Source organism: Mauremys mutica, chromosome 5 (assembly GCF_020497125.1).
Source record: "Mauremys mutica isolate MM-2020 ecotype Southern chromosome 5, ASM2049712v1, whole genome shotgun sequence".
Taxonomy (NCBI): Eukaryota; Metazoa; Chordata; order Testudines; family Geoemydidae; genus Mauremys; species Mauremys mutica.
The window spans coordinates 10,853,530-10,866,591 of NC_059076.1; the positions used below are offsets into that span (position 1 = coordinate 10,853,530).

Here is a 13,062-nt window from a genome sequence, read left to right on the forward strand (position 1 = left end):
AGCATCTGCTGTAAAAACGTAACTGGATTTCTGTTCTGCTCTCCTACTTATTCTGGAGGAGTGGGGCAGCTTTTTTTGCCCAGAAGAGCAGAAGAGTGTAGAGTGGTCTTTCCTCCCATTCAAGGAAGAGCTGGCAGAGCACAACATCCTATAGAGGAAGTACTCAGCACCCTGCAGGACCAGGGCTGAGGTTTCTTTCTTCCAGAAATTGCTCAGGGCCTGGTATATTTCCATTCTGCTATTCTTTGAAAGATTGTTGGTTTTTAATGTGAAAAAAGTCAGTCTTTTAAATAAAAAGAGCCTGTGAAACTCCCCAAAGCCCCCGCTGTGCGTGTGTGCGTGCATTACAGCAAGATGTCTCTGTGCATCATAAATGAGTAATTGAAGGTAAAAGACAGGCTCTTCAGTCATCAAATCTCTGCAGACATCACTGCCTTTATGGTGTGCCCCGTTTAAGGACAGATCGCAAAGGACTGCAAAGTTGGGTCCCTTATCTCTGACACTACCAGGCAGTGTTAGAGCAAAGATAGCAGCTCAATCTGACACCACCCTGAGGAGTACTAATCAGGGTCCCAACTTCAGTCTCAATTAGAAGATTCCCTAGCACTTATGTTTCATTATCAGTGTGCTGCAAATGGAGAGTAACTGTAGAATAAATTAGTATCATCCTAGACAGCATGAAACCAAAATTACAAACAGAGTGAGATTCAACAAGTGCCGGCTTTCCTGACCAACTGGCCTGATTCTTATTTGCACTCTGGCTTCTTTCTGGCAGTAGGAAGGGGACTTGGAGTGGGTGTGAAAGTCTTTTACTAGGGTGACCAGACAGCAAATGTGAAAAACCAGGACAGGGGGTGGGGGGTCATAGGAGCCTATATAAGAAAAAAAACCCAAAATTGGGACTGTCCCTATGTCCCTATAAAATCGGGACATCTGATCACCCTAGTCATTTACACAAATGTCAAGCATATACTGGTAGATCAGTGAGAAGGGGCATGAATGTAGCTCGGGCCCTGATCAGCTTTGTGAAGCAGACTTGTCTCTTTGTGGCTCCGAGAGATGAAGTGAGAAGCCTGTGGCAAAGTAGGGAATTGAACCCTTCAGAGAATTTTTTACTGATGAGAAAGTGAGGTGCAGAGAAACGATGTGACTTATGCAAGGTCACACAACAAGCCTTGATAGAACACAGAATGGAACGCAGGTCCCCCCAGTCCCAGGCTAACACATAACCATTCCTCCTGCCTCCCTCGCATTTGCACAGGGTAAAATGTCACTCGGCCTGGATTAGACAAAAAAAAAGTCACAGCTTGATTTAGTTGGGGATTGGTCCTGCTTTAGGCAGGGGGTTGGACTAGATGACCTCCTGAGGTCCCTTCCAACCCTGTGTTTCTATGATTCTATGATTAAAGTCCAATATTACACACCCCTGTAGGGCTGGACATAGGCGTTTTCCACCAAGAACCATAGAAGGGTCATAGCAATCATATGACATGGCAGATCGTGCATTGGCCTGAGACTGTGGTTCTGTTCCCAAATTGGTCAGTGACTTTGGGCTAGCCACTTTAATGGCTCTCTGTCTCAGTTTCCCCATTTGTAATAATGATACTGACCTCCTTTGTAAAGTACTTTGAGATGTACTGACGAAAGTGCTACATAAGAGCTAGGTATTCTCATCATGTTGGTTTTATGCCTAGAAAGGCTATGTAAGGTTAACGCTGAGAGTGTTCGATGTTCCCTTGCTCTGAGTTCTGTAGTGTTGAACTCATGGTACCTAAGGCACAAGGCTTCTCATCCCAGACTCATACTGGTAAAACCTCTACGCTATGCATCACAACCATGTATTCCATAGTTAGTCAGATAGAATTGTTCACTGGATTTTAGCTGTTAAGAAACATATTTTAAAGTTGCACTAGTTATATACTTTGTAAATATTAATATAAAGAATAGTAAAAAAAATGGTGCCTGCTATTTTTCCTATCTAAATTTTTCCATAGGCAAAACTCAGAAATGGAATGGGCAAATTCGGAGGATTAGGTTAGACACCAAATTATGTGATTTGCACATGCAAGTGCAGGCTGCGTGTACCCCCAAAGCCATAGGATATTTTTCATTATTTTATTTTTTTCCTAAATCTTTTAGGAAATTAAATCTAGTACAAACACAATAAAAAGAGTCGACTGCAAACAAACACCACTTCTCAAATACTGCAGATAATGTAGATAAGCAAAGACAAAGTGAGTGGCTAGAACTTTTTATGGGCTTTTGTTTTGCAAATCCCAATTAAAATACCTCATTGCTTTAAATAAAAAGAACCATAACATTTGCGAAGCGATCTCTGGTGACTGTGGGCTATCGTAGGAATTTTGCCACAATACCAATAAAGTTGATATTTAAATGGTTCCAACCAACCTTTGGAGTTAACCCTCATTAAGGTGGGTAGACTAAAGTGGGCATTTCTCAGCTGAAGATTTTTTTTCCCTCCAATGCTGAGTTAAAACTAAATTGGCTAATATTGTTAAGCCCCTTTGCAACAAAAAAAGGCTAGAAATAGCTTCCTTTAATGAAGCTCAATTTTTGCTGGAAATAGCCAAAAAATCCTGCAAATGATTAAAACCAGATGCCTGATTCTGCCCCCCGCCCCCCACCATTGTAAATCTGCAAAGCGCCAGATAAAGCTGGTTTACACCAGCTGGGGGATCTGGCTCAACAGCTTTAACCCTATCATCTCAGTTTTGTTCCAAAACTTCGTTTGGACTTGAAAATTTCCATGCTTATTTTCAGACCAGAAACAATTTGTCTGAAACAAACCATTCAAGCTGTTTTGGAGTGAAAAGACAATAAAAACTTAACATCTTTCTGATATTTGCAAAAGACAAAAAAGCACAACCCTTGTGTGTATCTACAGCTCCCATATGGGCTGGTTGTACAAGCTCAGAGGTCTCATCCATTCAGTCCATCTTAAAATCTAGAGTCTGGAACAAAACTGGTCTGAAGAAATTATTTAAGGTTATGCTAACCCACCTGTTAGACTCCAGGGGCATTGGTACCAGGATATGTAGTCAATGATTTGACAGTTAACCTTTCCCCAGGAACCCCACACACTCCCGCTCCCAGCAAGGGGGATTTCTATTACTCCTGGCACTGCTTGCAGTTCTAGAGGGAGCTTGTGTTACAGTATATCTATATTGCAATCAGAGGTGTGACTGCAGCATGTGTAGACACACCTGAGCTAGCTTTGATGGCGCTAGCTTGAGTAACAATAGCAGTGAAGCCGGGTCGTAGCACAGGTTGTACAAGACCACCTGGGACCCTGGGTATGTATTTGAGTGACCAGTCTGTGATGCTGCTCATGCTGCCTCAGCTCCAGTGCTACGGTTCTCATTATAATGTAGACATGCCATTAGTTAAGGTCATTCATAGTCCTACCCTGTTCAGATGTGCTTCTGCCCCACTGCCCTGCTACCAGAGTTCCTACTGGCATCTTTTATCCTCAGTAAAGGGGCCACTCAGTGCAACAAACATAAGTCTACTCGCAGCACTGCAGGCTGGGAACTTGCTGCATTATTTAACTGCATCACAACAGAGTGGGAGGAAGGAAGGGAAAGGTGCAGCATGGCACCATCCCATAGTGTTCTGGGTAACCCAGCTAATCCAGTCATGACAAATTTACAGAAACACTACAACTTAGAAGACCTGTGTTCTTTTCCCAGCTCTGGTCACTAACTGGCTGGATGACCTTGGGCAAGTCACTTCACCTCCTTATGCTTTGTCTTGTCTGAATAGCTTGTAAACTCTTCAGGATAGAAAGTACCTCTCATTGTGTGTGTACAGGACTTAACACAATGGGGGCACATTGTGCATTTTTTAGTTTGCAGTTTTAGTAACTACAATGTTCCTTCCTGGCTGTTTTTGTGAGAGATGACAAGTTTAGCAACCTTCACTTTAAAGTTGAACAAGTTCTCCTGACTCCCGGGGATTATAACGAAGATCAACCTATTTGCTTCATCAATGAGCAGACAGCAGCGGGTACGTACTTTTTGTGACAACACCTTCCAAGTGAATGATATTGGGATGGTCAAACTGTCCCATGATGCTTGCTTCCCCCAGGAAATCTCGTCTTTGCTTTTCAGTATAGCCCACTTTGAGGGTTTTTATGGCCACTGGAAACTCGCGTTTTCCAGGCAGTTTCAGACGCCCACTACAAACTTCTCCAAATTCACCTGAAGAGAACAAAGTAAATAATTATTGTATGTCTGAAAAGCACCTTGCATGTTTGTGGACATTTCATTACATTAGCAACAGTAAATGATGGTTAATGATAAACAAGGATGACATAGTAACACAAGAAGGGACAACTAAAATGATCTAGTCTGACCGCCTGTGTAACACAAGCCATGGAATTCCATGCACTCAAGATTGTTATAGAGGCCAGAATCTTGTGGCTGAACATGAAACATCTTTTAGAAAGACACCCAGCCTCGTTTTACAGACTCCAAGTGATGGAGAATCTACCATATTCCTAGGTAAGTTGTTCCAATGGTTAATGATCCTCACACTTAAAAAGCTGCCTTGTTTCCAAATTGAATTTTCCTAACTTCAACTTCCAGCCATCGGATCAGATTATGCCTTTGTCTGTTGGATTAAAGAACCCTCCAGTATCAGACATCACTGGAATAAATTGCCTAGGGCAGTTGTGGACTCTCCATCATTGAAGATTTTTAAGAGCAGGTTGGACAAACACCCGTCAGGGATGATCTAGATAATACTTAGTCCTGACAGGAATGCAGGGGACTGGACTAGATGACCTCTCAAAGTCCCTTCCAGTCCTAAGATTCTATGATCTATGATCTTCCTGTGTAGGTAATTAGAGACCATGATCAAGTCACCTCTGAACCCTGTCTCTGGTAAGTTAAATAGACAGAGCTCCTTTAGTCTTCATTGTAAGGTGTGAGACAAGGCAGTTGAGGTCAGATAATATCTTTTAACGGACCAACTTCTGTTGGTGGAAAGTACAGCTTTAGTGCTACACTGAGATCTTCAGGTCTGGGGAAGGAAATCAGAGCGTCTGAGCTAAATTGAACTTGGAATAGATTGTTAAGCATAAGGGGTAACATGTTATAGGTGTTCACCTGAAAGGAAGTGGACATTTGAGGGTTAGATTGTTATACAGAAAAGGTTTGAAGTGGGCAGTTAAGGGGAGCGGGCAGTCTGGTGTGTTACAAATTGTTGTCATGAGACATAAAACCAGTGTCCCTGTCAAGTCCGTGGGCTTTGGTGTCTAGCAGAGTTATGAAATTAAGTTCCCAAGCCTGTCTTTTTGAGGTATTGTGCATGTTTCCTTTGAAGATGAATACTGAAATATAAGATATGGAGCTTTGTGAAAAGTGTTTGCCCACGGGTGATAGGGCGTCTTTGTCTTTTCAATCACTATGCTTTCAGATGAACTCACATAAAAAATGATAGAAAAAAACCCAAACACCTCACCTATCTTCTCTCTCTCATATCCTGGGATCAATATGCCTACAGCAATGCAGCAAACAACATTGGAAAGTGTGTTTTCTGCACCACAATTCATTCTCAAAGTTCTTCTCTGAACCCGTTCCCATTTTTCAACAACCTTTTTAAAGTGTGGACCTCAAAACTGGACATGGTATTCCAATAGTGGTCTCGCAAGTACTGTACACTAAGGTAAGCACTCACAATGGGCATACACAATACAAATATTTGACCGGCCTGTTCTGTGATTTTGAACAGCAATGTGATAAGTTCCTCCAGGATGTTAATGGCAGTTAGAAGATAGTGATTAAAGATAGCTCCATACCGGCTCCGATAACTCTTTCAATTGTTATGCATGAAGCTTCGATTTCCTTGGCAAATTCATGGACGGCTTGATTGGGGTCTTCATAGGTATGTGGGTCAATATAAGTCCTTACTCCAGGCAATTTAACTGTAAACATAAATTAAAATTTAAATGGCACATGTAGTGATGGGTGAGGATAATACTAAGTTTATCTCTTGTGCCGACTTTACGCACACTGGAGAACACTGTCGAGGAAAACCAATTTTCATGCAAAAATTAATAGCTGGACACTTTTTTAATACTTTGAATCTTGAAATGCAAGGCAGGTACACACTGCTGGAAAAATGTTACATTGTATTATTCAAGAAGAATACGGTACACACATAACTTTCCTTACTACATTCAAAACCACTGGGGTGGTGTTCAGCTAAAATCATATGCAGACTTATAGGCTATATAATTGCTGGCTGGAGACAGTGGTTAGAGTGTTAGCCTGGGTTAGTAGATCTGGGTTCATTCCTCTGCACCGCCACAGACCCTTGTGTGGCTTGGGCCAGTTATGTAGGTCCAGATTTTTAAAGAAACAAGGAGGGTGAGGTCATATCTTTTATTGGACCAACTTCTGTTGGTGAGAGAGATGAGCTTTCAAGGTTTTACAGAGCTCTTCGGGTCTTCTCCCACACCTGGAGGAGAGCTCTGTGTGAGCTCAAAAGCTGGTCTCTCTCACCAACAGAAGTTGGTCCAATAAAAGATATGACCTCACCCTCCTTGCCTCTCTAATATCCTGGGACCAACACAGCTACAGCAACACTGCATACAACAGATTTTTGAAGGTATTTAGGCACTGCTGCACTCAGTGTGGCAAAATCTACCAATTTAGGAGCCTAACTCTATTTTCAAAAGGGGTTTAGACCTTCAGGAGCCACCATCCCGTTGACAGTCTACGGAATTTAGACTCCTAAGTGCTTAAATCACTTTTGAAACATGAGATGTGGGTTCCTAAATCCATTAGGTGCTGCAACGCTGAGCACATCAATGCTTAATTACCTTCACAAAACTGGATCTTATTCTCAGATCCCCATCTGTAAAACTTGATAATCCTGCCCCACCTCACAGGTATGTTATGATTAAAGTCTGTGAGGTGCTCAATGTTACGGAATAAGGACCATAGAGAGAAGACAGCCTAGGTGGACAACCCAGCCAGGGGAAAGATGAACTGAATGCGAAAGACCAACAGGGAAGAAATACGAAGGACCAGATTTTCGAAAGAGCTCAGTTCCCATTTAGACACATGGGGGGAGATTTTTTCCAAGTGATTTGTGCTCCTAATCTTTGAAAATCTCCTCTCTAATTGAGAACAACAGGAGTTGCTGTGTGCTGAGTCCGTTTGAAAATCTGGCCCAAAGAAACCATCACTGTCAGGCTGTGGCGCTGCAATGAATTATACCAGGGGTAGGCAACCTATGGCACGCGTGCCGAAGGCGGCATGCGAGCTGATTTTCAGTGGCACTCGCACTACCACCGGACCAGGGCGCTCTGCATTTTAATTTAATTTTAAATTAAGCTTCTTAAACATTTTAAAAACCGTATTTATTTTACATATAACAATAGTTTAGTTCTATATTATAGACTTGTAGAAAGAGATCTTCTAAAAACATTAAAATGTATTATTGGCACGTGAAACCTTAAATTAGAGTGAATAAATGAAGATTTGGCACAGCACTTCTGAAAGGTTGCCGACCCCTGAATTATACCTATCACCTAATCAACTACATTAGTTCAAATAGCGTTATCATGAATTAAAAACTGCCCAGATCACATGTTTGCAGTACAACACATCTTCATGGTTGCACTCCTATGTAATAATAATAATAATAATAATTGTCTTTTTCCATGGGACTCAGGAGGGGGAAGGTACTTTCACAAGGATTATTGTTACTATTATTGTAAGTTTGCTTGAGAAGCATTAAAGCTACTGGCAGAGTAACTACTCATCAGTTTGAGTAAGAGGTTCACAATGCAGTCCTTGAATTGATTGGCTTCCTGGTGCCTGCATTAAATAGCAGTGATAGAGATTAGAATATACTCTAATGCAGACAAGGTAAAAATGCTTTGGATAAGTAACACCCAGCTCTTATACAGAAGCACTTGTCAACTATAAATCCCACAGCACTTGACAAAAGTTTTGTAAAATCCGACCCTAGATTTATAGAAGGCTATAGTAGTACTTCACATGTTCAAGTCTACCTACAATTGTTAACTAACTAATTCTCACAACACCCTAGTGTGGAAGGAGAAGTATTATACAGCTGAGGAAACTGAGGAAGAGAGCTGAGGTGGACTAAGTCCACATTGTTAGCAAAGAGAAAAATCTTCAGGTTCCAAAGCTTGTGCTCATTCATCCAAACTACAAAAGTGTCTGGCTGCAATGGATTAACCAAGCAAGATTAAAAATTATGTGCATCATGTAGTAGAGGACTGAGGAATGCAATAAAATTGTTGAGATATTACAGACTAAAAAGGTAAGTTATACTTAAATCACTCATTTGGGCCTCAATCCTGCAAAGACTTATGCATATGCTTAACTTTACACATGAGTACTCCCACTGAAGTCAATGGGACTATTTTATGCATAAAGTTAACCAAGTTCTTAAGTCTTTGCAGAATTGGGACCTTATTGCATAACAGAATCAACTGATCTCTTTTTCTACTGGATACCAACTTACAATTTGCTGAAAGAAATCTCAATTGTTATTCATTATTCTTAGTACCATGCAAAGCCAGAAATAAAAGCTGAGCCACAAATGCATATACATATTTTAAATCTTCACTTACTGTGGCCATTATGAAAGTGCATCTTTTCTTCTTCTGGATCTTGTTTAGCTTTGCTGTATCCACATCGCCTGGAACAGAATAAGCTTCGATCAGTCAGATATTAGAAATCATTTCATTAAGTCAATCATATGAAGCATGAGAACCCAGAACAGATTCACAGGGAGTCAATATACCTATGTCTTGCTGCAGAAATGCTATGCCAGTGTTATGTCATCAAAATATTCCCCTTAGTCTTTTATTTATTGAGAAGGAGGTTATTTGAATTTGTCAGAAGGACACTCCCTGGCTCTTATCGTTAGCAGATCTCAAAATGCTTTACAAAGGAGAGCAGCGTCACTATATCCATTCCACAGATGGGGAAACTGAGGCACAGAGTGATGAAATGATTTGCCCAGGGTGAGGAATAGAATGTTATTCTCCTGAGTCCCAACGCTATGCACTAGCCATTAGGCAACACTGCCTCCATCTACATGGCCCACTGACTTTCAACTGGAAGTGTGCTCCTAAATCCTTTGGCTTTTTTTTTTAAATCCCAGCCAAAAATATTGTTAGTTTTGCTATTATTAAAAATAAAGGAATAAGGAGAAACAGGGAAAGACACCTGCCAGGAATGTAATAAAACACAACAATCCTAGTTAGCATTTATACAGCACTTTTAGATCTCAAACTCTTTACAAGGGAAACCAGCTGCCATTATCTCCATCTTACAGATAGGCCAAAAGGAGGGAGCATAAAGGGAATGGGACTTGTCCAGAAAAACCTCACAACCTTCACAGATGGTTCATGCATTCCCAGGATGTAGTGTGCTTTCTGGGCAGCTCCAGCCTTTATGCACGGGCGCCATCATACATGCATTCCCCTCTTGCGTGTTAGTCACCTTACCCGTCCAAATCTTGAGATAAGTGTTTGGCTGCTTCTGCCTCGGCATGACCATCACTTGCTTGTGCTGCTCCCCCTCCCTCTAGCTGGTGTTAGTGCACTAAGATTATGCGGATACCTAAGCTGATCCCGTTATGAAGATGTAATCAGTGGAGCACGACATGGGCACAAGGGGGCACAGTGGACGGCAGGATGTATTCTGCACATACCGTATCTAGATGGTACCAGAATTTTTCAAACTCATCACTTATGGACCAAGGATCTGATCCATGTGGGTGGATCCTCCCTATACAAATCTGCCTGTAAGGCGGAGCACAGGCTGCAGGAGGAAGGAAGGCTACAGGTATAAGGCCAGCATGCTTACCACAGCTGTAGCACCTCTGGCAGGCACCCTGGGTCTCAAACCTACGTGGGAGCCAAGCAAAAGCCTGACCCTCTGTACCACTGTACTGCAAGGTTTGATGAGGGAACCGCAGCTAGCACCCCACTGCCAAAGGCTCCACCCTCTGACTCAGCAGGGTCAGGTGACTAGCAGTGGACTGCTGATTGGACACCACCGGCTATAAAGCTGGGAAGGATAGGAGAGAGGTCCTGGAGGCCAAATTTAGGCAAGAGATTGAAGTCCAGGACCTCCATGGTTGCAGTCTCTAAAATGCTTCCAGTTCCACACGCAGGGTCAGTTAGACAGGCAGCACTGCAGGGTCTCAATGCATGGATGAGACGATGGTGTACGGAGGAGAGTTTAGATTTATTAGGAACTGGGGAAACTTTTGGGAAAGTTGGAGCCTATACAGGAAGGACGGGCTCCATCTAAACCAAAATGGAACCAGATTACTGGCACTTAAAATTAAAAAGGTCATAAACTAAGTTTTTAAACTAAGGGCTGGGGGAAAGCCGACAGGTGCAGAGGAGAAAGTGGTTCGGAGAGAGACATCCCTTAGGGGAGGATCTACTAATGGAGATTGTCTATGTCTTAGTAAGACGGAGAGGATGGAAGATGGTAAAATACAGGTACAATCTGATAAGAAACAGTCAAATGAAAAAAAGTCCCATTCAATTACATTATGTAATGGCAGACAGCTAAAAAGTGACAAGTTTTTGAAGTGCTTATATACCAATGCTAGAAGTCTAAATAATAAGATGGGTGATCTAGAGTGCCTAGTATTAAATGAGGATATTGATATAATAAGCATCACAGAAACTTGGTGGAATGAGGATAATCATTGGGACACAGTAATACAAGGGTACCAAATATATCAGAAGGACAGAATAGGTGGTGCTGGTGGGGGAGTGCCACTATATGTGAAAGAAAGTGTAGAATCAAATGAAGTAAAAAGCTTAAATGAACCAAACTCTACCATAGAATCTCTATGGATAGTAATTCCATGCTTGAATAATAAGCATATAGCAGTAGGGATATATTACCGACCACCTGACTAGGATGGTGATAGTGACTGTGAAATGCTCAGGGAGATTAGAGGGGCTATTAAAATAAAAAAAAACAACTCAATAATAATGGGGGATTTCAACCATCCCCATATTGATTGGGTACATGTCACTTCAGGATGAGATGCAGAGATAAAGTTTCTTGACACCTTAAATGACTGTTTCTTGGAGCAGCTAGTCCTGGAACCCACAAGAGGAGAGACAATTCTTGATTTAGTCCTAAGTGGAGCACAGGACCTGGTTCAAGAGGTGAATATAGCTGGACCGCTTGGTAATAGTGACCATAATATAACTAAATTTAACATCCCTGTGGCGGGGGAAACACCACAACAGCCCAACACTGTAGCATTTAATTTCAGAAAAGGGAACTACTCAAAAATGAGGAGGTTAGTTAAACAGAAATTAAAAGGTACAGTACCAAAAGTGAAATCCCTGCAAGCTGCATGGAAACTTTTGAAAGACACCATAATAGAGGCTCAAATTAAATGTATACCCCAAATTAAGAAACACAGTAAGAGAACCAAAAAAGTGCCACATAGCTAAACAACAAAGTAAAAGAAGCAGTGAAAGGCAAAAGGGCATCCTTTAAAAAGTGGAGGTTAAATCCTAGTGAGGAAAATAGAAGGGAGCATAAACTCTGGCAAATGAAATGTAAAAATATAATTAAGTAGGCCAAAAAAGAATTTGAAGAACAGTGAGCCAACTACTATCATTCACGGTGTCACTTTCTTTTAAAAGTTGAGGTTATTTCAGACTGCGCCATCTTTCAAGTATTTTTCTCTGTAGGGAAGATTATTGTGAGTTAATATTTGTACTGTGGTAGCCCCTAAAGGTGCCAGTTATGGACTGGGACCCTGTTGTGGAAGGTACTAGGTGCCTATAATAAAAAGACAGTTCTTGTCCCAAAGAGCATACGATCTATGGCCTTGATCTTGCAAAGACTTATGTGCATGCTTTACTTTAGGCACTGACTTGAAGTCAATGGCATCTCCCACTGACTTGGACGGAGCTAGAATTTCACCTTGTCAGTAGTCCCATTGACCTCAATGCATAAGTCTTTGTAGGATTGGGCCTAAGCAATGTTGAGTTGTCATTTTATAAGTGGGTTTTTATTAAGGACCAAGGAATTATTGTGTACACGGGGATAATGCTCAATTAGAAACCTTTATATAAAGTGTCAAGCCATAAACCCAACATAATGCATTCCACACCCAGTGGCACTACAATCAGGGCTTTGTCTGCTTGGTTTGAAGCCCTTGGCTTCAGCTTGGGAGCTCTGGCTGTACATAGAGATGATCAGTGGAGGGGTTTCCCTGCTTATGTGGCATCAACTTTATGCTGGGCTAAACACACCAAGAGATTGAAAGGCCAGAGAAAGGCTCCGCTGAGGTCAATGGCAAAACTCCCTGGTGTTTAGAAGCCCCTGATGTAGTTACTACCTTAAAAACACAGAGGACCCTCCTGTTATTATTATTCATCCTTGTCTAAGATGCATGCTCCTCTGACGGAAAGGTGCTCTCCATCTTCCCACCCACTTTCCTCCTTTCCGTCTTGCATTCAGCCCATCCCTTGGGAGGAGCACCCACAAGAAGTCATTTTTGTTCCACTGGGTCAGATTCCCAGGGGAATCTGGCGTAAAATGATGTATTTCATATCAGCTGAGAATCTGGCCCATTACATGTACTCTGAACCCTCTCCCCCTTCATACTGCTCTAGAAGTGCTCCCGCCTGGATAGTGGCATCAGAAGAGGACATTCGTTTTTCTCTCAGTTCTTGAGGGTGGCTAAACGGTGGGGCTGAGAAACAGCATAGTTTGATCTGTGGCTCAACTCATTCGCAGAGCAAATACGTGGCTTTCCCTGCAAGTGGAGGCTGTCTGAAGCACCGGGCAAATTTCTCCAGGTTTTCACTTCACTAACCTGGCGCAGTTTGTAAACTTCAATGCTAATAGCTGAAATGGTGCCTGTGCTGCGCCCTGCTGCTAACTGCAGACTCACTAGCTTTCTCAGCAATTTTTCCACCTGCATTGGCCCACTCCACACCCTACTATGCTGCCTTTGACCTCAGATTGACTGGGAAGTCTTACAAAGGAAGTTTGAAAA

General features: G+C 42.0%; 1 protein-coding gene across 4 annotated transcripts in view; it reads right to left on the reverse strand.

The window, feature by feature from the left end:
- Positions 1 to 13,062, reverse strand: part of EPHA5 (EPH receptor A5) — a 340,760-nt gene that overhangs the window by 39,908 nt on the left and 287,790 nt on the right. For all 4 annotated transcript variants that reach the window (XM_045018677.1, XM_045018676.1, XM_045018675.1 and 1 more), the window contains 3 exons: positions 8,636 to 8,703; positions 5,822 to 5,947; positions 4,035 to 4,220 (listed from right to left, as the gene is read on the reverse strand). In XM_045018677.1, the coding sequence (XP_044874612.1) occupies positions 4,035 to 4,220; positions 5,822 to 5,947; positions 8,636 to 8,703 (380 nt within the window). The remainder of the gene's footprint in view (positions 1 to 4,034; positions 4,221 to 5,821; positions 5,948 to 8,635; positions 8,704 to 13,062) is intronic.